We start from the raw sequence: 25,408 nt of genomic DNA, 5'->3' as shown, positions 1-25,408 counted from the left end.
AAAATATTGATCTCCTTCTTCCCCACCCCCTCTCTCTTTTTTTTTCTCTCTGTTTCTCTTTCTCTTTCCATTCCTCCCTTCAAGCCTCCCTTTGTCCCTCCCTCCCTTCCTTTTTCTCTCTCCACCCCTATATATATATAATATTACATTGACAGTAGGCTAATAAATAGCATGGCTATATGTTCATTGACTTTAGTGATTAGTTTAGCTCTATATTTAGGCTTCCCTTCTAGCTTATAATTCCCTTAATTTGATAGATTTATAGAGCTTTTAATATACGGGGACTTGAGATGGGTGAGACTCTCCAAAGAATCTCTTTCGCCAATAAAAGCTACATCCATGAGGCTTAATTTAAGAAGGATCTTAATGAAGAAAGGAAAAAATAAGTTAGCTACCACCTACTGATTGACAGGCACTTGGTAAGCAGTTTACATAATCTATAATCCTATAAGGTAGGTATTATCACTTTCATTTTATAGATGAAGAAATTGTGTTCAAGATCACCGAACTAATAAGTTGCAGAGCTGAGAATCAAATCCATTTCTGACTCTAAAGCCATAGTTTTAGCCATGCAGAGATGGCAAATTTGTGATATGTGCTCCCTTTTTCTGAACCCATGGTAGACCTTGGTAATAGATCTCAATACTCTCCCACTAATCTCATAACTGGCCTAAGAATCCTCATGACAGGGTTCCAGGCACTGTTACTTGGAACTGGCCCCAAGGATGAAGGCTATTTGCTGCTAATGGGGACTCGGGAGGAGGGAGGCTATAGAACAATGTCTGGAATAAAATGGAGGCAGATGTGAGACAATAATAAAGGACAAAACAGGTTTGCTTGACTGGAATGAAGACAAACAGCAGGGGGATGAGGGATGATGAAAGAAGATATTGAAACAGATCTGGAAGGCTATGGCTGGAGCTGGAAGGTGCTAGTTAGGGGAATATTATGATAGACATGTCTCAACAGTCTAATATGCTGCTGGATTCAGGCAAAGAAGGCATAACTGACCTGATGTGATTTGCCCTGGCTGTGGAGCCTGGTGGGAAGGAGGAAAAATGAATCAAGATATCGTGATGAATTTCACACAGAAAAGCAAACTTTCCAAAAGCGCAAGTACTGGTATTAAGATGAGTTTATGAGAGTGAAAACTATGGAACTAAGGTGGAGAGGATTATACATTTTCTCCAGTATGCTAGACCATGTGGTTTTACTCAAAGATGAAGATTCAGGAAAACAGCACCACACAGTAGAAAGAACATGGGCCTAGGAGTCAGATAGATACTTGATTTAAGACCTGGCTCCACAATATATTATCTATGTGACCTTGGGTAAGTTGTTTAACCTCCCTGAATATTTTCAACTGGAGAGAAACTACTTCCCAAAGGCACTGTGAAGATGAACAAGATAACATACATGAAGGAACACGGGTACTGCCAGGCATACTGCTTGCACTCAATAAATGTGAGCTTGGTAAATAACTTAGCATTTGTGTGTCTCCATTCCCTAATCTGTAAAATGGGATAATAAGACCTGCTTTGCCTGTATTACAGGGCAGTAGTTCTCATACTTTGGGGTGCAAAGAATCCCTGGAGTCCCTTTTCAAAATGCCAACATCTAGGTCCAATTCTCACACATTCTGGTTTGGTAGGTCTGGGCTGGAGCCTAAGAATCATGTTGCGTTTTTTTTTTGCAAAGATATTTATAGCAGTGTTATTCGTAATAAACAACAACAGGGCAAGATATCCTTCAGTGAGAGAATACTTAAACAAAATGTAGTCCACTCACAACACGGAACACTACCCAGCAGTGAAAAGGAGCAAACTGTAGACACACGCAACAACCTGGTTGAATATCCAGGGAATTATGCTGAGTGGACAATCCAATCCTAAAAGGTTGTGTATTATATTGTTCCATTTATATAACATTTTTGAAATGAAAAGATTATAGAAATAGGTAACAGATTAGTGGTTGGCAGGAGTTTTAAGGAAAGAGCTAGAGTAAAAAGGGTAAAAGAGCGACATGAGATATCCCTGTGGTGATGGAAATGGTCTGTATCTTCACTGTATCAATGCTAACATCCTAGTGGTGATATTGTCCTATAGTTTTACAAGATGTCACTATTGGGAGAAACTGGGTAAAGGGGACTTGGGACCTCTCTGTACTATATCTCATGCTGCATTTTAGAGAAGCTCTACAGGTGCTTCCAATGCAGGAGGACCATGGGCCACACCTTCTACAGATTTTTATTTTAACAGCACCTGTTATGGTAGGCCATTCTTGGAGGAAAGTAGAATGGGGAAGGGAGGAAAGGAATGGAAAAAAAGAAAGTGAGGAAGAATATTTCCCAAGACCATATGCATCAAACCTAAGTCTATGTCCTAGGACTCCAGTCTCCATCTCCAATATTCTTTCTAATCCCCATCTGACTTCTCTGACAACAGAAGAAGAGAGAAACACCCTTCATCATAATGGCGATACCTGATAACTTTGGGCTTGCGTCAGGAATTAGGAAATTTCTGTAATCAAGAAAGAAGTTCTGTCCCAGAAAAAAATAAAAAGAAAAGAAAGCAAGTTTAGAAGTAAGTAGTTACTAGCATAATTCTCAGCTAGGGAGCAGACCTTTGCAGTAGCCAATGTTTCCTTTTTATTTAGCACTGAACAGCTGCTGGGAGGCCTTGCCTCTCTCTAGAGGCAGAGATGGAAACTCTCTTCTTATAAACTAAGAGGAATAAATTGTTCTCTCCTCCTGTAGCTTAAGTCATAAAACTCTTTCACAGTTGAAATAAAACAGAACAATTATTAGGAATAACATTGTGATAATTTCTCTGTGCACCAAATTGTCCCCAGCTGTGCAACTTCCCACTCCCAACAAGAATGTGGTGTCAGTAGGTTCCTAGGCAGGAGCTGTGATCACCCTCATTATAATGACATGTTATTGTAGCTAATCTTTCCAGCTCTCATTCTCATTAAGTTCTCTGAACTGCTTAGAATGCTACATTGAGTCACATGAAAAAAGTCAGTTAGAAAAAAACCCTGCGTTTTCGTCTTTGAAATACACTTGTTCCTAACAATTGTGACTGACATTTCTTTAGGTGTCAACTGTGCCAGAAACTACACTAAGAACTTTAAATTCATTATCTCATTTAACTTCACAACAAGCCTAAGAAATAGGTAATTTCATTTGCCTCATTTTACCAATGAGGAGACTGAGATTTTAGAGAGATTAAATAATTCCTCAAGGTGACCTAGCTAGAAGCTGATCTGGGTCTCATCTAGTTCCAATGTGTATGCTCTTTACCATCCTGCTATTTCTACCCTCTCCCCCAATCCTGCTATATTGACTCAACTACAGGAGAACACAGAAGGCTGTTGTTTTAATACATCTTTGTGGAAGAAGGGACCCATGAGGTCGAAAAAGCCCAGGGCCCACAAAAGTCATAATGAGAGCTTGTGTATAGGAACATAGTGAACTTTCCATCCTTACCCACCCTACTGCTTTCACTGCTGTCTATGCTTTGAGTGCAAGTGGAGTCTATAAGTCAGCATTAGGCGCTTAGGAGAAGTTTTGGTACTTAGATACAACTAAAGATAGAAATTCCAGATATAAGAAGGCAATTTTTCTGTTTCTGGTTTGTAGACCATTGAGCATATAGCATACATAGTGTGGTTTGCTGTGATGGAAAAGATCATCATTTGCTTCCTAATTCTCTTCTGCTTTTATCCTCTTCGCCCAAATTAGAATGCTTTCCATAGCTCTCTGGGCCACCATGGGAGCTAAAGGCCCTGTCTAGCTTTCTGTTCTAACCCAGGTTCAGGTTAGAATATGCCATTAGCAACTTTGTAGAATGTTAGGATAATTTCCATTCTCCATTCAACAAATTTGAGCACCCACCATGTACTAGGCTTTTTGCCAGCACTGCATATACATTAGTAAATACAACACACAACTTCCTGCTTTCATGGAGTTTAGATCTATAAGCAACAAATAAATAATAAATATGCAGTTATAAACTGTGATAAATGCCATAAAGAGAACTAACAGAGTGTGCTGTTAGAGAATCACTTTGCTAGGCTATTCAAGAAAGGACTCGGATGAGGAGAAATTAGCCATGTGGCAAGCTGAGAGAACACTCTAGGTAGAAAGAAGAGCATACATTGTGCAACCCCACCCCAACCCTTCCTGCCAAAAAAGAGACAGAGAGAGAGAGAGAGAGAAACAGCACATCAGTGAGGCCTGAATGAAATCAGAAAAAGGGAAATCTGTAGAAGATAAGAATGAAGAGCTGGGCAGCAGTCAGATCATTCATTGTAGAGCCTTACTGGATGTGGTAAGGGGATTAAATTTTATTCTAAGAGTAATGAAAAGTCATTAAAGAGTCTTTAGCAAATGACTGGTGAATTATATTTGTAAAAGATTTTCTGGCAACTGAGTGGTGAATAGATTGGAGAGGACAAGAATGGAAGCAAATAGACCAGTAATGGGGCTATTGAAGTGGTCCAAGTCCTGAGTTCTCCAAATTGTAATTCTTTTGTTATTGTTTGCTCTATGGCCATCCCTCACCTAAAGCAGGGATCGTATTCCAAGTCAGTGTCGTCCAAACATGTTAGTGGAACACTAGTCCCTCAAGATACTCTCTGAAAATAAGACTATGGTCAAATAAATTTTTAAAATTCTGTGTGCTAAATCCTCTTCTTGGAGTTTCAGAATGTAAACTAATATAATAAAGATGCTGGAAAGTGTTTCCGTACATTTGTGTATTCCAGTATTTCTCAAACTTACTTGACCGTGGAACCTTTTACTTTTTCCCCCCTCCACATAATATTAGTATCCTGCAGAACTGATACTTTCCAGAGCACGTTTAAGGAAATGCTGCCATAAGTCATTCTAACCAAGGGTTAACTCCATGTGCATGGTTTACTGGGCCCCCTCTTCTCCACATCTCAATTTATTATTTCAATGGCTTAGACAATATTTTCTAACTTCATGCATATTATATGAGGATATCAGCCTTTGTGAATCATATTTCTTTTCTCCATTTCTACCACCTATTTTCTGTCAACTGTCCCCTTACTTTTACATAGTAAAAGTTAATAAGGTTTTCATTCTTTTCTGGAATCATAATTTTCTTCCTTGTTTCTGGATCTGGATATTTATGAGATAGCTGTTGGGGATCCTGAGTTGATCTTTTATACCAGTAAGATTTCAAGTCAAATTTTTTGTCTCTGTCTAAAACTCTGTATATGGGAGATTTCCCTGATTTTATCTTCCAATTCTTTTATTGGATTCTTTCTTTTACCTTCTTTTCAGAGATAAAATTTAATACCATATAATCCTCTCATTAACTGTACAGTTCAATAGTTTTTATTATATTTACAAATTTGTGCATCTATCAACATAATCTAATTTTAGAATATTTAATTTCAAAAAGAAACCCCATACTCATAAGCAGTCATTCTCCATTTTTCTGAAAACTCCACCAAGTCTAGCCAACCCAAGCTACTTTTTGTCTCTATAGATTTGCTTGTTCTGGACATTTCAAATAAAGGAAATCATACAATGTGTGGGTTTTCGAGACTGGCTTCTTTCAGTTAGCATAATGTTTTCAAGGTTCATCTATGACAATATGTATTGGTACTTCATTTCTTTTTATTTTCAAAGAATATTCCATTGTATGGATTTACTGAATTTTATTTATCCATTCATCAGTTGATGGACACTTGGGTTGTTTCTATTTTTTGGCTATTATGAATGATGCCACTATAAATAATTGTGTACAAGTTTTTGTGTGGACATTGTTTTCATTTCTCTTAGGTATACACCTAGAAGTGGAGTTGCTAAGTTATATGGTAACTCTATGTTTAACCTTTCAAGTAATTGCCAGTCTGTTTTCCAAAGTAGTTGTACCATATTACAATCCCACCAGCAGTGTATGACGGTTCCATTTGTTATACATCCTCTCCAATATTTGCTTTTGTGTGTCTGTTTGATTGTAGCCATCCTAGTGAATGTGAAGTGGTATCTCATTGTGGTTTTGATTTGCATATTCCTAATGACTAATGATAGAGCCATTTTTCTTTGAAGAAATGTCTATTCAAATCCCTTTTGGTCATTTTTAAACAGATTGTCATATTATTGTTGAGTTGTAAGAATTTATATATATATATACATACATATATATTGCGGACATGAATTCTTTATCAGTTGTATGGCTTGCAAATATTTTCTCCTATTATGTGTGTCTGTTCACATTCTTAATGGTATCATCTGATACACAAAAGTTCTTTTATTTTTTTAAGCTCTTTATTGGAGTATAATTGCTTTACACTGTTGTGCCAGTTTCTGTTGTACACCAAAGTGAATCAGCTGTATTTATACATATATCCCCATATCCCCTCCCTCCCGTGACTCCTTCCCACCCTCCCTATCCCACCCCTCTAAGTCATCACCAATCACTGAATTGATCTCCCTGTGTTATGCAGCAGCTTCCCACTAGCTATCTATTTTACAGTTGGTAGTGTATATATGTCAATGCTACTCTTTCATTTCGTCCCAGCTTCCCCTTCGCCCCCCACCCCGTGTGCTTAAGCCCATTCCCTACATCTGCATCTTTATTCTTGCCCTGTCACTGGGTTCATCAGTACCGTTTTTTTTTTAGATTCCACATAGATGAGTTAGCATACGTATTTGTTTTTCTCTTTCTGGCTTACTTCGCTCTGGATGACAGACTCTAGGTTCATCCACCTCACTACAAATAACTCAATTTCATTCCTTTTTATGGCTGAGTAATATTCCATTGTATATATGTGTCATATCTTCTCTACCCATTCATCTGATGATGCGCATTTAGGTTGCTTCCATGTCCTGGCTATTGTAAATCGTGCTGCAATGAACATTGTGGTACATGTTTCTTTTTAGATTATGGTTTTCTCAAGGTATATGCCCAGTAGTGGGATTGCTGGGTCATATGGTAGTTCTATTTTTAGTTTTTTAAGCAACCTCCATACTGTTTCTTAATTTTGATGAGATCCAACTAATCAGGGTTTTCTTTTATCACTTATGCTTTTAGTGTTGTATTTAAGAAATCATTACTTAACATTTATTGGGCTTAATTTCAGCAATTATATATTTAGTTTAAAAAACATTTTTTTCTGACTATATCTTTTTCTCATAGAAATGTCTTTACTGTATAAATACAGTACCTTACTATATTTTTATAAGGATATTAATTACAGCTTTTCACTTTTCAAGTTCTGATCTTGAATTATAATTCTTCTGGGGTGAATTTTTTCAATGTATTTGTCTTGGTCTTTCTCTTTTATGCTATTTGTTTCCTTCTTATACCTTGTGATCTTTGCCCATCTATTTATTTTTAAAAATTGGGACCAAGTAGATTCTTCTAGGTAGTAGGTGAAGATTTGTCTCAGCTGTTGAATATGTGGGTTCTTTTGACAAGCCTCTCCTTTCCCCAGGATCTCTATTTTGTGGGCAGAGCTTGTTGACCAAAGCACTTCCCTTTAGAGAGGGAGGAGAGGGCAAAGACAACCTTTGGGCTAGGGTATCCCACAGTGCTCTACTGAGCATTTTACTATGCAGAAGCAACCCCACCTTAGCAATGCTAGCTCATCCCCAGGCTTTTCTGGCAGGGTTTTAGTTTGTTTTGTTTTGTTTTGTTTGTTTTCTTCTTTTTTGTTTTTTGGGGTTTTTTTTGGTGAAGGCTACTAACTATTGGTTTGGCATTTTTTAGGAGATAATAGACTGAGCTGTCTTTGTTCTGTATGGCAGGGTAGGGGACTTAAAATGATGGAGGGGAGAGTTGACTTTAGGGTGTAGTTCCTCCACAGACAGACTTTCATATTAACCCCTTGGCTTGGTCCCCCTTTCCCACCTCAAGCCCTCTTGACTCAGCCTATTTACAAGGCAGATTCTCTATCTTTTCTCAGAGCCCATGTTCTCTGAGTTGCCACTTCCTCCCTATGATTACTCTGTCAGCAGGCTTTCATCTGTCTATTGTCTTACAGAAATCTGTCAAAAGTCTCTCATCTGCTGATGATCTCTTTTTTGTGTGTTTGTTATCATGGAATTGTTCTTTATCAGTTTTTAGTAGGAGTTGGAATGGTGGTTCCGGAGGAAATGGAGCTTGTGCTCGGATCACTATCCAGAACTTGAAGCACACCCAATCTAGTTTAAAGTCACCTCTGTTGCTTCATCAGTACTATTTCCTGAGTATGAATATGTGCTCATTTTGGTGTAATTTCTTTTTGAAAACCTCCCTTTTCTGCAGGTGATGGTCTTGATAGAATGATGCTAACTGTTCAAAAGGTGGAAGTCATCCTTTATTAATTCCTCCCATTCTCTCTCCCCCACCTTGCTGAGATATCCATCAGCAAAGCACATCTACCTTAACTTTTCTCCATCTCTTCTGCCATTACCTTAACCCAATCAAACACACCTTGCAGTGAAAACCCTCCTTACTGAGCTCTTTTGATTTCTTCCTTTTGCACCTTAAAATCTATTTGGCACACAAAATAGAGTAGATGCTGGTACATGCTGCTGCCCTTATAAAAACCCTGTAATAGCTTTCCATTGCTCAGAGAATAAAATATACAACTTCTTTACCATGGTATATACATGATTCAGTAATGATCTAGTCCTTGCCTGTCTATGCATTCTCATCTCCTACTGCTGTCCTTTTGCTCACTATAATGCCCATCTTTCTGTGGCCCAAATGCCTTAACCTTGTTTTTGATTCAGGACATTGACAAACATGACCTACCACCTCTATCTAAAACTTTCTTCACTCTACTCTTTGAACAGTTGGCTCCTTCTCATTCTTTTGTTCTTGGCTTAAATAAATTGTTCCTCAGATAAGTCTTCTCTGATCACCTTGTCCAAATAAATTCTTCAGGTATCCTGATCATTTCCTTCACAGAATTACATACAATTTGGGATAATTTGTTTTCTGATTTACTGTGGCTCTGTCTTGCTAAGCTTCAAGAGGGTGAGAGTTATTTTGGCTTTATTCTTTAATATAAACCCAACACTTAAGCAAGGATCAAACACAAAATAGGTATTCAATAAATGATTGTTGAGAGATAGTTTAGTATTCATCTCACTATGATTTAAAAGCCCCAAAAGAAGCCTCAATAAACATGCTTTCAATGAATACCTGCTTTTCTTGACACTGCCACATTACCAAAAGATAGATTAGATCCTTACTCTATAGTAGATACAGCAACAATCTCCAAGTGAGTTAAAGAGCCTAACATTGAAAATTAAAACATTTCTAAAAGGTTAGGTGAAAATGAAACAGTAACTTTATCCTACCTGTGTAAGGAAAGAAAGAGAAGACAACTAACAAAAAAATAGGTAAGAACAACTATAATAAAAAGTAACTTCTGAAAGAACAAAAACATATTTGAAAGTAATAAGAAAAGCAATACATTTTTATTTATTTTTTAAAAGTATTTATTTATTTATTTGACTGTGGCAGGTCTTAGTTGTGGCACATGAGATCTTTGTTGCCATGTGCAGGATATTTAGTTGCAGCATGCGGGCTCTTAGTTGTGGTATGTGGGATCTAGCTCCCTGACCAGGGGTCGAATCCAGGCCCCTGCATTGGGAGCATGGAGTCTTAACCACTGGACCACCAGGGAAGTCTCAAGAAAAGCAATACATTAAGATAAAATTGTCATTACAGAAGAAAGATGGCAGCAAAGTAGAAGGACGTGGAATGCATCCCTCTCCACAGATGCATCAGGAATACACCAAAAGACGCAATAATTCCCACAGAGAACCAGCAGAACACCAGCAAACAACCTCGGACACCAGAAAGGACTGCAAAGATCCCGACATAACTGGGAAGGACTGAGGGGAAAAAAGAAAAGGAGAAAGAGGAGGAGAAGAAAGGAAAGGGACAGGTCCCCCACCCTGGGGCAGGGGGATCTGAAACAGAGGAGAGATTGCCAAATTCGAGGAAACATCCCTTATCTGACAGGGAAACCCCTTCTCCAATGGGGAATTTCCCTGGGTCAGAAGGGAGGTGTTTGGGACTGTTCAAAGAGGGTGAAGCAGCTGAGCTGTGGCAGATGGGATAGAGTGAGAAACACACGGAGGGTCCACATCACGGCTCGGCGTGTCCGGATTGAGACATCAGTTCACAGCTGAACAGGCAGTCTGGGAGCTGCAACGTGGGAACCGGAGAACTGGTTCAGGGTGAGAAACATTGTTGGCAGTGGGGAGATGGACTGAGAGGAGAGGAGGGAAGAAATCCGCAGTGTGCCTACCGAGGAAAGCTGGGTGGCCATGGCAGCAGCTTGATACTGCTGACTCACAAGCAGTGGGGAGGAGTCCCGGGTTAGCCTCTCTCTCAGCGCCTGTGACAGACAAAGGAAGAACCCCTCTGGGCCTGGCTAACGCACTCAGGGATAACAAAGGCCCCTGAGCGGGGCTGGCCTAGAGTGCCTGCAGCCGAGAGCCAAAAGCCCTCAGAGTGGCCCAGCTCTGGAGACATTCTGTTTACACCTGAGCCACCAGCATCCCTCTGTAACAGGTACCGCCATGGCTGACTGAGCCACCATGACCCAGGTAGGGCTTCCCAGCGGAGTCATAACAGGGGGCAGGAGCCGCGGTAGTAGTAGCTTTCTCAGTCTGAGCCATCGTGATCCAGGCAGGGCGCCACTGCTCACTCACTCTCAGGGGAAGGAGCCACTACTGTACTCTCTCTCTCCCCACACACCAGCGCTTACAGACAAACAATAAAGGAAGCTCTGCTGGTCTCAGAATAATACAAAAAGCCCAAGCTGGGTAGAAGGACACTAACAGCTAAGACCCCAAGGAATCAGAAATATTATTATTAATTCTATTGATCTGGTCCATTCTGGGGTCAGTTCTAGTTTTTCTTTCTTTCTTTTCTTTTTTTTATTAATTACTATCTTAGTCCTAAGGGATCTACACATTTTATAACATATTTTTTTATTCTATCTTTTATTCTATTTTTATTTTTAGCCTTTTTATATATTTCTATTTCTAGCTGTTTTTTGTAGTGCTGACTGTATCTCTCCTATCTTCTTTTCATCTCTATCTTTTATACATTTCTATTTCTTTCTTTTTCATTTCATATTTCCAGTCACACTACGCTCTTCTGTTGCCCTGTCTTCTATCCTTTTTTAGTTTATTTTATCTTAACAAACTTATAAGCAATATTATTAGTCTGCTCTGTTTCCTTGCTTTATTCTCCAGATGAAACACTGCTTTGGTTTTTATTATTAGGTTTGGTCCTTATCTTAGTTCTATGTGTAATTGCCTGATATTGTTCTGAAAATCTTCAGTTTGTCTGCTGGTACTCTTGCGCTTTATTATATTTGATGCTAGCTTTCAAAATCTCCTGGGATTTGTGTTTGTGTGTGTTTGGTTTTTGGTTTGTTTGTTTGCGTTTCTGTTTGTTTTGGTTTTGAATTTCTGTTGGTTTTCTCTTTGATTGTCTGATGGCATACAGGGGTTCTTCTGTCAGGTCTTTCTAGTGCCTTATGTTCTATTCAGTTCAGTATTTTTGTGTCTTACACATGTGTTTCCCTGACTTAGTATTTGTTTGACTCAACACTCTGCCATTAGTCTGGGGCTTGGATAGTCTTCTATAAACCCCTTTATTGCTGGGACAAGCAACCTCTGAAATCTGGATTACTCCATCAGAAGTCAACTAGGAGGCTCTGGGGAGGGAGCACTGAATCCAGGATGCTAGACTACTAGGGAATCCTCAGACACAGGGAAGATTAACTGCAGAGAACTCTCATGGAGCCCTGTACCAGAGTCTAAGACCCCGCTTTGTCCGACTGTCTGCAACTGCCAGTGCTGGACACCTCACACCAAACGGCAAACAAGACAGGAACACAAACCCACCCATCAGCACACAGACTACCTAAAGCCATATTAACCTCACAGATACCCTAAAACACACCTCCTGACACGGCCCTGGTCATCAGAGAGAAAAGACACAGAGCCACACACCGGAAAGCAGACACCAAACCCCCCCACTAGGAAGCCTACTCAAGACACTGGACCAACCCCACCACAGGGGGCAGAGGGCAGAAACAAGAGGAATTACTACTAGGCAGCATAGGGAAAGAAGGCAGCAAATCCTATAAATTAGACAAAATGAGAAAACAAAGAAACACCATGCAGGCAAAGGAGCAGGGAAAAAACCCACAAGACCAAATAAATGAAGAGGAAATAGGAAAAGTGCCTGAAAAAGAATTCAGAGTAATGATAGTAAAGATGATCCCAAATCTCAACAACAAAATAGAGAAAATACAAGAAGCAGTGAATAAGGACTCAGAAGAACTAAAGAGCAAACAAACAGTAATGGACAACAAAATAACCCAAAGTAAAAATACTCTAGATGGTATAAACAGCAGAATAACTGAGGCAGAAGAATGAATAAGTGAGTTGGAAGATCGAATGGGGGAAATAACTGCCACAGAGCAGGAAAGAGAAAAAAGAATAAAAAGAATAGAAGACAGTCTCAGAGAGCTTGGTGACAACATTAAGCACACCAACATTCGAATCATAGGCATCCCAGAAGAAGAAGAAAAAAAGAAAGAGTCTGAGAAAATATTTAAAGAGGTTGTAGTGGGAAACTTCCCCAACACGGGAAAGGAAATAATTAATCAAGTCCAAGAAGCGCAGAGAGTCCCATACAAAATAAACCCAAGGAGGAATACACCAAGGCACATATTAATCACACTAAGGAAAATTAAACACAGAGAAAAAATATTAAAAGCAGCAAGAGAAAAGCAACAAAGAACATATAAGGGAAAAGCCATAAGGATAACAGCTGACCTTTCTGCAGAAACTCTGCAGGCCAGAAGGGAATGGCAGGATATACTGACAGAGAAAAACCTACAGCCAAGAATACTCTACCCAGCAAGAATCCCATTCACATTCGACAGAGACATCAAAAGCTTTACAGACAAGCAAAAGCTAAGAGAATTCAGCACCACCAAACCAGCCTTACAACAAGTGCTAAAGGAACTTTTCTAAGTAGGAAACACAAGAGAAGGAAAAGACCTACAAAAACAAACCCAAAACAATTAAGAAAATGGCACTAGGAACACACATGTCAGTAATCACCTTAAATGTAAATGGATTAAATGCTCCAACCAAAAGACACAGACTGGCTGAATGGATACAAAAACAAGACCCTTCTATATGCTGCCTACAAGAAACCCACTTCAGACCAAGGGACACATATAGACTGAAAGTAAAGGGATGGAAAAAGATATTCCATGCAAATGGAAGCCAAGAGAATGCTGGAGTAGCAATACTCATATCAGACACATTAAACTTTAAAGTAAAGACTATTACAAGAGACAAGGAAGGACACTACATAATGATCAAGGGATCCATCCAAGAAGAACATATCACAATTGTAAATATCTATGCACCCAACATAGGAGCACCTCAATACATAAGGCAAATGCTAACAGCCATAAAAGGGGACATCAACAGTAACACAATAATAGCAGGAGACTTGAACACCCCACTTACATCAATGGACAGATCATCCAAACAGAAAATAAATAAAGACACACAAGCTTTAAATGACACATTAGACCATCTCAACTTAATTGATATTTATAGGACATTCCAACCACAAACTACAGAATACACTCTCTTCTCAAGTGCACATGGAACATTCTCCAGGATAGATGACATTTTGGGTCACATATCAAGCCTCGGTAAATTCAAGAAAATTGAAATCATATCAAGCATCTTCTCTGGCCACAATGCCATGAGACTAGATATCAATTACAGGAAAAAAACTGTAAAAAATACAAACACACGGAGGCTAAACAATACACTATTAAACAACCAAGAAATCACTAAAGAAATCAAGGAGGAAATCAAAAAATATCCAGAAACAAATGACAATGAACGCACAACAACCCAAAACCTATGGCACACAGCAAAAGCAGTTCTAAGAGGGAAGTTTATAGCAATACAGTCCTACCTCAAGCAACAAGAAAAATATCGAATAAACAACCTAACCTTACACCTAAAACAATTAGAGAAAGAAGAACAAAGTAACCCCAATGTGAGCAGAAGGGAAGAAATCATAAAGATCAGAGCAGAAATAAATGAAAAAGAAAGGAAGGAAACAATAGCAAAGATCAATGAAACGAAAAGCTCGTTCTTTGAGAAGATAAACAAAACTGATAACAATTAGCAAGACTCATCAGGAAAAGCAGGGAGAAGACGCAAATCAACAGAATTAGAAATGAAAAAGGAGAAGCAACATCGGACACCGCAAAAGTACAAAAGATCATCAGAGACTACTGCAAGCAACTATATGCCAATAAGTTGGATAACCTGGAAAAAATGGATAAATTCTTAGCAAGTACAATCTGCCAAGACTGAACCAGGAAGAAATAGAAAATATGAACCGACCAACCACAAGTACGGAAATTGAGACTGCGATTAAAAATCTCCCAACAAACAATAGCCCAAGGCCAGATGGATTCACAGGTGAATTCTATCAACCATTTAGAGAAGAGCTAACACCTATCCTTCTCAAGCTCTTCCAAAATATAGCAGAAGGAGGAACACTCCCATACTCATTCTACAAGGCCACCAGCACCCTGATACCAAAACCAGACAAAGATGTCAAAAAAAAGAAAATTACAGGCCAATATGACTGATGAAAAGAGATGCAGAAATCCTCAACAAAATACTAGCTCACAAAATCCAACAGCACATTAAAAAGATCATACACCATGATCAAGTGGGGTTTATCCCTGGAATGCAAGGATTCTTCAATATATGCAAATCAATCAATGTGATACATCATATCAACAAATTGAAGGGTAAAACCATATGGTAATCTCAATAGATGCGGAAAAAGCTTTTGACAAAATTCAACATCCATTTATGATAAAAACTCTCCAGAAAATGGGCATAGAAGGAAATTACCTCAACGGAAGAAAAGCCATATATGAGAAACCAAAAGCCAACATCGTTCTAAATGGTGAAAAACTGAAAGAATCCCCTCTAAGAACAGGAAGAAGACAAGGGTGCCCACTCTCACCACTATTATTCAACATAGTTTTGGAAGTTTTCACCACAGCATTCAGAGAAGAAAAGAAATAAAAGGACTCCAAATTGGAAAAACAGTAAAATTGTCACTCTTTGCAGATGACATGATATTACACATAGAAAACCCTAAAGACTCTACCAGAAAACTGCTAGCACTAATCGATGAATTTAGTAAAGTAGCAGGATACAAAATTAATGTGCAGAAATCTCTTGCATTCCTATACACTAACAACGAAAAAGCAGAAAGAGAAATTAAGGAAACGCTCCCATTTACCATTGCAATGAAAAGAATAAAATTCTTAGGAATAAACCTGCCTATGGAGGCAAGAGACCTGTATGCAGAAAAATTTAAGACACTGATGAAAGAAACCAAAGACAATACAAACAGATGGAGAGACTTACCATGTTCTTGGATTGGAAGAATCAACACTGTGAAAATGACTACTCTACCCAAAGCAATTTACAAATTCCACGCAATCCCTATCAAATTACCAAGGGCATTTTTCACAGAAGTAGAGCAAGAAAGCTTACGATTTGTATGGAAACATAAAAGACCCTGAATAACCAAAGCAATCTTGAGAAGGAAAGATGGAGCTGGTGGAATTAGGCTTCCTGACTTCAAACTATACTACAAGGCCACAGTGATCAAGACAGTATGGTATTGGCACAAAAATAGAAAGGAAGATCAATGGAACAGAATAGAGAACCCAGAAGTAAACCCAAGCGCATATGGGCACCTTATCTTTGACAAAGGAGGCAAGAATATGCAATGGAGAAAAGACAGCCTCTTCAACAAGTGGTGCTGGGAAAATTGGACAGCAACTTGTAAAAGAATGAAATTAGAACACTTCCTAACACCATACACAAAAATAAACTCAAAATGGATTAAAGACCTACATGTAAGGCCAGACACTCTAAAACTCTTAGAGGAAAACATAAGCAGAACACTCTATGACATCCATCAAAGAAAGATCCTTTTGGACCCCCCTCCTAGAATAATGGAAATAAAATCAAGAATAAACAAATGGGACCTCATGAAACTTAACAGTTTTTTCACAGCAAAAGAAACCATAAACATGACAAGAAGACAACCCTCAGAATGGGGGAAAATACTTGGCAACGAAGCAATGGACAAAGGATTAATCTCCAAAATATACAAGCAGCTCATGCAGCTGAATACCAAAAAAGCAAATAAGCCAATCCACAAATGGGCGGAAGATCTAAATAGACATTTCTCCAAAGAAGACATACAGATGGCTAGCAAACACATGAAAAGATGCTCAACATCACTAATCATTAGAGAAATGCAAGTCAAAGCCACAATGAGGTATCACCTCACACCAGTCAGAATGGCCGTCATCAAAAAATCTAGAAACAATAAATGCTGGAGAGGGTGTGGAGAAAAGGGAACTCTCCTGCACTGTTGGTGGGAATGTAAGCTGGTACAGCCACCATGGAAAACAGTTTGGAGGTTCCTTAAAAAACTAAAAATGGAACTACCATATGATCCAGTAATCCCACTTCTGGGCATATACCCAGAGAAAACCATAATCCAAAAAGAAACATGTACTGTAATGTTTATTGCAGCACTCTTTACAATAGCCAGGACATGGAAGCAACCTAAGTGCCCATCAACAGATGAATGGATAAGGAAGATGTGGCATATGTATATACAGTGGAATATTAATCAGCCATAAAAAGGAATGAAATGGAGCTGTATGTAATGAGGTGGATAGACCTACAGTCTGTCATACAGAGTGAAGTAAACCAGAAAGAGAAAAACAAATACTGTATGCTAACTCATACATACTGAATCTAAAAAAATATGGTACTGCTGAACCCAGTGACAGGGCAAGAATAAGGATGCAGATGCTGAGAATGGACTGCAGGACACGGGTTGGGGGGTGGCAAAGGGAAAGCTTGGGCAAAGTGAGAGAGTAACATAGACATATATACACTACCAACTGTAAAATAGACAGCTAGTGGGAAGTTTCTGTATAACAAAGGGGGATCAACTTGATGATGGGTGTTGCCTTAGAGGGCCAGGACAGGGAGAGTGGGAGGGAGTCGCAGGAGGGAGGGGATATAGGGATATATGTATAAATACAGCTGTTTCACTTTGGTGTACCTCAAAAGCTGGGGCAAGTTTGTAAAGCAATTATATTCTAATAAAGAATTTAAAAAAAATTGTCATTACATAGATGTTGCATAAAAGTTTACAAAACAAAAGCAAAGGAAAATGATAAAACCCTAAGAACACTACTTCATGCCTTTAGATAAAAATCAGTTGCTGGAAAAAGCCAGTTCCTGATTGAGGAAATGAAAATAATAAAACAAGCATTTATGTATTTGGCATATTCCAGGCAAAATGGTAGTCCCTGAAGACCCAAATTGAAGATTCTCTCTCTGTTCGTTCATATCCTAACTGGGAAGATAGTCCTGTATAGTGCAGTAAATATCCAAGTAGTTTTAAGCTTTGAAGCTTAAAAATTAGTTTGATTCTATAAAATGAAAGCTATTCCTAAATTCTGAAGGCTACAGAATCAATAAAACCTAGACCGAGTGCTGATCCTAGTCTGCAGTCTATTAGGGGAGGCAGATATATAAGTAAATGTTATCATTAATTTGGTAAGTTCTGCAGCAGAAAAATAAAGTACCATATAAGGACAGAAGAGATGATAAGAAATCTGCCTTAAGATGTCAGAGAAGATCTTTTGGAAAGAAGAAAAATGAGGAAAGAGAGTGGTATTCCAAAGAGAATCACACAAAATAAAAAGGTGCAAACGTAAAAAAGTGTGGTATCTTCTAAAATGGATATATACTTTGACGTACTAAGGGCAGGTTGTGCAAGGGTGTGTAGCTGCTGACTAGCTGCAAAGAAGGCAGGCACTGGACCCTAAAGGCCAGGGATGTGTGTGAAAGGTTTTGGATTTCAAGCAAGAGTGACTTGACCACATGTTGCATTTTTAAAAAAACTACTTAGAAATCTATATGGAGAAATTAGAGTCTGAGACTAGATATGGATAAATCATTTAGGAGGAAAAATGATAAGGTTTAAAGTAAAAATGAAAGCAAGATGGGATATGAGTGATACTAAGAAGTCAGAAATAACAAAATTTAATAACTAACTAATGGAGTCTGTGAACAAAAGACAGGAATGAATCTAAAATGACCTTCTGGTCTGTGCCTCAGGCAAAATTATTATTGTGTCATTAGCCAAATGGGGGATAAGAGGAAAGGAGACAACGTAAAGTTTTGGAAAATGTTTGGTTCTTTTCACAGTCAACAGGATTCAAATTTAAACAACCATGAGATACAATCTTGCATTAATTAAAATATAGTATATTAATAAAAATAATACTCATTGTTGTGGGGTATTGATGAAAAAGATACACTAACACATTGCTGCCCTGAAACCTGGCGAAACTGTTCTGAAAAGAAATTTGGCAACAAATACAAGAACCATAAAAATTATATTTTACAGTACTTTGACCCAGAAACCCAGCTTTTTGGAATATAGCCCAAGGGCATAATTCAGAAGAAATAAAAAAAAAAAAAACCCTATTTGTATAATGAAGTTTATAACTGTGCTATATATTATAGACAAAAACTGGAAACAGCCCAAATGCCCAACAGTGAGGGAATGCTCAGGAGACTTCAGTGCATTAATGCAATGGAATATTTTATTGGTTTTAAGAATGACAAATATGAGAACTATGTAGAAATAAGGAAAGGGCAATGTAAAGCAAAGAGCAAAAAATGCAGAATTCACAATGATGCATATACAATGATCACAACTATATAAAATTATATCTGTGTAACCGGGAGGATTGGAAAAACTACAGCACTGGTAATTTAGAGTGCTGACATTTTTGTTATTGTTGGTTGAGTCGCTGGGAATGTTTATGTGTTTAAAGTTATATTTCACTGTATATTTAGCGCACATACTTTAAGAAAGGTAAATCTCCATTTTTTGTCCGATACATAAAGGTAAAAAATGTTAATCAGGACCTTTCCTTCTTGCCCTATGTAATTTTTTTCTAGCCTCTTGAGTGCTATTAGTTTTTGGATGTATGGAGAAGTAGGCCTCACCAACTGCCACCACACCACCCAGTCACATGCTCATTTCTTTCATTTGCTTCTAACTATTGTTTCCAAGTTCTTGACTTATTCACAACAAACTAGCATCTATGTGCTCACAGTTATACTATGTACACAAACTTGGATGCCTTAATTATACCTTATATACTGGGTAGAAGTGTCCCCTCAGTATGACTTTTTAATCTCTGACATAGAGAAATATTTATTTCTTACCTTCTGTTACCCTGGTGTGATTGTCTCTCCATTTAATGAAGGCCAATTCCTCTGGATTCCATTTCTTCTAGCCTTAAGAGACTTCTCATTTTGGTTATATTCTTGATCTCTTGTATTATCTAGCTCTTCTCTCCTGGATAAGTCTCAAAGTACAAACCTGTTCTGCTGTCTCCCACATTAAATTAAAGGGAAAAAATGCCATTATCTTCCTTGACCCCAAATCTGCCTTCATTTTTGTACCCTCCTTCACAGTAAAAATTCTAAGAGTTGTTCACACTATTGTTTCCAATTTCTTACTCCCCATTCACTCTTCAAACTATTGTGTTCTAACTTCTGTTCTACCACTCTGCTGTACTACGAGGGTGAGTCAAAAATTATCCGCACTCTGGCTGCAGAATTTATCTTAATTAACTTTTAGAAAAGACAGATACATCATTTTTCTACAAAGTCTCCTTGCTTTTCAATACACTTTGTTCATCTGTCAACAAGCTTTTGTATTCCCTCATCAAAAAATGTTTTGGGCTGAGCTGCGAGCCATGAATGCACCACTGTCTTTACTTCATCAGAAGTGAATCTTCGTCCTCCTAGAGTTCCTTTCAGGGACCAAACAGGTGAAAGTCCAATGGAGCAAGATCGGGACTATAGGGAGGATGCTTTAACACCTCAAAACGAAGTTTTTGCAGAGTATCGACAGTGTGGGCAGAAGTGTGTGGACTTACATTGTCATGCAAGAGCACAATGCCCTTGGACAGCAGTCCTCTGCGTTTAATCAGAAGTTTAGGCTTCAGCACAAACTTTTTGAAACCTAAGTCATTGTGGATTATTTCATAGGCAGAGCCATGGCTGATTTGCAAATGATTTGCCACATAATCCACTGTCACTCGTCTATTCGACAGAATCTTTTCAGATGTATGCTAAATGTTGTCATTAGCCGTGGACGTGGACAGGCATCTGGCTCCTTCTTGATAGTTAACATTTGTGTGACCTTTCTTGAACTTTATCCATTTGGACACACTTCTTTGTGACAAAACACTCTGTCCATATTGAGCACAAAGTCTTTGGTAAATAACGGCACCAGGTACACCCTGAGACCACAAAAAAAGAATCACTGCACCCTGCTCTTCTTTCTTGCAAATCACAAGTGGGGCATCCATTTTTGTTCACACTGCAGTTACAAATGAACTGATGTAACGCATTCACACCCGCACAGCAGTGACTGGGGAGACAGTCGCTTTGAAAGGAAAGCACTGACAAGAAAGTGCGGCCAACAGAAGTTTTAATATAACTGGGGTGCGGATAATTTTTGACTTACCCTCATATATTTCTCAAGGTCACCAACAACCTGCATGTTGCCAAGTTCAATGGCATTTTTCTGTCTTCCTATTACTTGACCTCCTGGCCTTCTAGCAGCACTCCTTCCTTATTTAAAACTCTCTTTTCTTGGTTCCCACACCTCAATTTCTCCCTTTCCTCTTACCTCTAAGGCCATCCCTCTTTTCTCACGTCTAAATGTGATAGTTCCTCTGGGCTCTCTCCTAAGCCTCTGTCTTTTTTCTTTACATATTCTAACTGCTCTCCTCTATTCCCAAAGATGGCCTTAAATCCCACTTGCATGCTAATGACCACCAAAATTAATATCTCTAGCAGAGACCGCGATCCCTTGACTCATATTCAAAGATATACTTGACATCTCCATTTAGATTCAAGCACAATAAACGTAACATGAAAACTAAAGTCATGATTTTTGCCCCAGAACCAGTTATCCCCCCAGTCTTCCCATTTTCATAAATGATAATAACATTCACCCAGTTACTTACACATCCCTATGTCACATCACCATACACTTATTCAATAAGTCAAGTCCTGTGGTTTCTACCTCCAACAACATATTTCACCGCCACAGCCCAATTTAGGTCCCCATCATTGTGTGTACTACTACAACAGCCTTCTCATTGTTTTCCCTGCCTCCTCTCCAATCCATTTTCCACAGAGGAGACACAACATACTTTTTGGTATAATAAATCAAACTAGTGATTCAATATTTTTATAGATTATATTCCATTTAAAGTTATTGTAAAATATTGACTATATTTCTCATGCTGTACAACATATCCTTGTAGCTTATTTTATACATAGGAACTTGCATTTGTACATCCTAATCTCCTACCCTTATCTTGCCCCTTCCCCCCTCCTTCTCCCCACTAGTAATCACTAATTTGTTCTCTATATCTGTGACTCTGTTTCTGTTTTTTAATATTCATTTATTTATTTTTTAGTTTCCACATATAAGTAATAACATACAGTATTTGTCTTTGTCTGACTTATTTCACTAAGCACAGTACCCCTCAGGTCTATCCATGTTGTTGCAAATGGCAAAATTCATTCTTTTTAATGGATGAGTAATATTTCATTCCACCTCTTTATCTATTCATCTGTTGATGGACATTTAGGTTTCTTCCATATCTTGGCTACTGTAAATAATGTTGCTATGAACTTTGCAGTGCAAGTATCTTTTTGAAATAGTGTTTTCATTTTCTTCAGATACATATCCACAAGTGGGATTTTTGGATCATATGGTAGTTTTATTTTCAGTTTTTGAGGAACCTCCATACTGTTTTCCAAAGTGGCTGCACCAATTTACCTTCTCACCAACAGTCTACTAGGGTTCCCTTTTCTCTAAATCCTCACCAACATTTGTTATTTGTGTTCTTTTTGATGATAGCCATTCTGACAGGTATGAGGTTGTATCTCATTGCGGTTTGGGTTTTTTTAAAAAATATTTATTTATTTGTGCCAGGTCTTAGTTGCAGCATGCCGGATCTTCATTGCCTTGTGCAAAATCTTCGTTGCAGTATGTGGGATCTTTAGTTGTGGCATGTGGGAACTTTTAGTTGCAGCATGTGAACTCTCAGTTGTGGCATTTGGGATCTAGTTCCCTGACCAGGGATTGAACCTGGGCGCCCTGCATTGGGAGCTCAGAATCTTAGCCACTGGACCACCAGGGAAGTCCCCTCATTGTGTGTGTGTGTTTTATTTTATTTTATTTATTTTATTTTTAAGAACTTTTATTGAGATACAATTGACATACAATAAACTGCATATATTTAAAGTGTACAATTTGATTTTTTTTTCTTATTAGTAATGTGTGTGTGTTGAATTTATTTATTTTATTTATTGGCTGCATTGGGTCTTTGTTGCTGTGCGCAGGTTTTCTGTAGTTGTGGAGAGTGGAGGCTACTCTTCGCTGTGGTGCACAGGCTTCTCATTGTGGTAGCGTCTCTTGTTGTGGAGCACAGGCTTCAGTAGTTGTGGACCATGGGCTCATTAGTTGTGGCTCCAAGGCTCCAGAGTGCAGGCTCAGTAGTTGCGGCATATGGGCCTAATTGCTTTGCCGTATGTGGGATCCTCCCAACCCAGGGATCGAACCCATGTCCCCTGCATTGGCAGAAGGATTCTTAACCACTGTGCTACCAGGGAAGTCCTCTCATTACGGTTTTTACTTGCATTTCTCTGATGACTAGCAATGTTGAGCATCTTTTCATATGCTTGTTCCTCTTATGTGTGACTCCTCTAGGGAACACTTCCAAGCACCTAACTTAGTCAAATTCCATCCCTTACAGTACCATGTACCTCTCCTTGGTATTGTTTTAGTCTTAAGATAAGTTGATTATTGTCTATGTCTCCCCTACCATATTACATATCCATGAGGGCAGAGAAAGTATCTATTTTTATTATTACGTTCCCAGTTTCTAATATAGTACCTGGAACATAGCAATTATTCAAGAAGTATTTGCAGAATGAATGAATGATTGATACAGGGTCATGCTACTGAGAAGATGTCAGTCCCATGAAAATACATTAATCAAATCATTAAAGAAAAGGTATAATCTAAAAGAATAACTATGTGGACTTAACTGATAGTTATTGGCTTTGCTTGATTATGTATTATGAACTATGAAAATGTTCTATACATGTGATTCTTATCCCCTAATTATAATATGTAAAATAAAACCATCGCCATCCCATATACACACACACATGCACACACACACAGAGAATAATTTCAAAGTTCAGCAAAAGTATGCAAAGGGAAGCCCAGAGCTGTATTTGTAGGTAGGAGTCAAGGTCAGAAAACTGTTCTGCAAGAAAAAAGAGAAGTTCCTACTGAGAGACAAGGAGAGAAAAAAAGAAGGATGGGGAAAGGACAGGAGTTAAAATAAGGGCTTGGGGAGTCTTTATAAAGAAGAAAATACCCAAAATTAAATTTCAGGTTGTCAATGTTGTTACAAGGTAAATTGTTCCACCTTCCCAAGTCTTCAATAATGTCTGCTATGTTAATTAGCTTAGATTAAGACTAAGCTACCACAATAGGGAAGAGAGAGAGTCATAAGAGCCATCAAGCCACAGGGCCATTCAGGAGGTTGGCCAGAGGTTTCTTTCTACTGGAACATATCTGTCTATACCTGGATAGAATTTATCTAACCTCACTTGGGCTGTACACTTCACTGGGAAACATCTTACTTGTCTTTGAATTTGTAGCAATAACCATACCTATCCCAGAATATGACAGGATGCCGCATAAAAGGTGTGCCTTGGTGCATACTGTGTGTGCCAGATGAACTCCTGCCTCTCCTAACTTCCTTGTTCCCACCCTCTCTGCTGTAGTTACATCTTCTCTTTGGGTCTTGGAGTCAACATATATCTTCAGTCTTCCTCATGCTATTCCCTCAGACATCCCCTCCAACCCTGCATAACTGGACCCAACATGCACGTACGTTCCACTTATTTAATCTGGGTCTCGCCCACCAGCAGGACTGGGGAAGAGAGCATTTACCATAGTGCCCCATCCATAACCAATGCTTAAAAAATGACTGTAGGTTCAGTCAAAATTAAATAAATCACATGATAGCAATTCTCTAGAATACCTAATAAATGTATCTGTTAAGTTGTGCTTTAATGTACAAGTATTTGTAGTGTTTCTCAACTTTTTAACCCAGCTCCACTGTCCAGGATTTTGTCAAACTTTACTTTCTGTAAGATGTCCCAAGAATACAGTAGATAATATTTTACCTTTTAAAAAATATTAAGTGATGCTATGCAATGCTGTAATATTAATTGTGCTTTTTAAAATAACGCATCCTTTCCAACTTGTTCTGGAGGTTGTGATATCCCTCCCAACCTTACCCTCTTCTGCTGACTGTGGAAGGCCTGGAGAAATAAGTTCTTCCACTATGTGGTAGAGAATCCCTAATTTATGGTGGGAGATGTCACTATGAAAAAGTCCTTCTGTCCTTCGTAAGACCAGAAATAACCGGGAAGAATACAAATACATTAATTCATTGCATTTAACGAACAATGTTTTAAAAACTGCTAAATAATCTGACCTACCCATCTAGGAGGGCGATGACGTTCTTCCTGGGCCGCCCAATATTAGGGCCATACAAGCTGGCTCTGGAGTAAATCCGGATGGGTTGCAACAGGCTCTTCAGCTGGATGTAATCCTTTCCCAACTGGCTGCCATTTACTGCCCGGCCATGCATGGTCCGATAGTTATTTGGCTCTAGATTAAAAGCAGACATGCAAGTCAGAGTTGAGACGAGTAAGGTTCTACCAACTCTTCCTTGTCCACAGATCTCTCTGCCTTTTTCTTAACAATGTAAACAAAATAATCAAAAAGAGGGTGCAAGCTAGCTTAACTTGAGAAATTAGCCCAACAAAAAAGTCAAGTGCCATTTTACCATTCTATTTATTTTGAAACTAATCTTCACAAAAGATCACCTAATCCACAACAGAGAGACCATACTGATTTTCAAATGATACTTTATAATGAGTATTGTACTGAGTTGAATAGTGTCCCTCAAAATTCATGTCAACCCAAAACTTTAGAATGTGACCTTATTTGGAAACAGGATCTTTGAAGAAGTAGGTATTCAAGATGAGGTCATATGGGATTAGGATGTGCCCTAAATGCAATGACTGGTGACTTTATAGAGAAAGGAGAGG

General features: G+C 38.6%; 1 protein-coding gene across 3 annotated transcripts in view; it reads right to left on the bottom strand.

Moving 5' to 3' along the window:
• HPSE2 (heparanase 2 (inactive)) overlaps positions 1 to 25,408 on the bottom strand; it is a 748,913-nt gene that overhangs the window by 237,711 nt on the left and 485,794 nt on the right. For all 3 annotated transcript variants that reach the window (XM_057737262.1, XM_057737263.1, XM_057737264.1), the window contains one exon: positions 24,794 to 24,965. In XM_057737262.1, coding sequence (XP_057593245.1) covers positions 24,794 to 24,965 — 172 coding nt within the window. The remainder of the gene's footprint in view (positions 1 to 24,793; positions 24,966 to 25,408) is intronic.

This window comes from Hippopotamus amphibius, chromosome 5, assembly GCF_030028045.1.
Source record: "Hippopotamus amphibius kiboko isolate mHipAmp2 chromosome 5, mHipAmp2.hap2, whole genome shotgun sequence".
Classification (NCBI taxonomy): Eukaryota; Metazoa; Chordata; class Mammalia; order Artiodactyla; family Hippopotamidae; genus Hippopotamus; species Hippopotamus amphibius.
The sequence above is the reverse complement of the archived record's forward strand: the minus strand, read 5'-3'. Positions and strand labels throughout refer to the sequence as shown.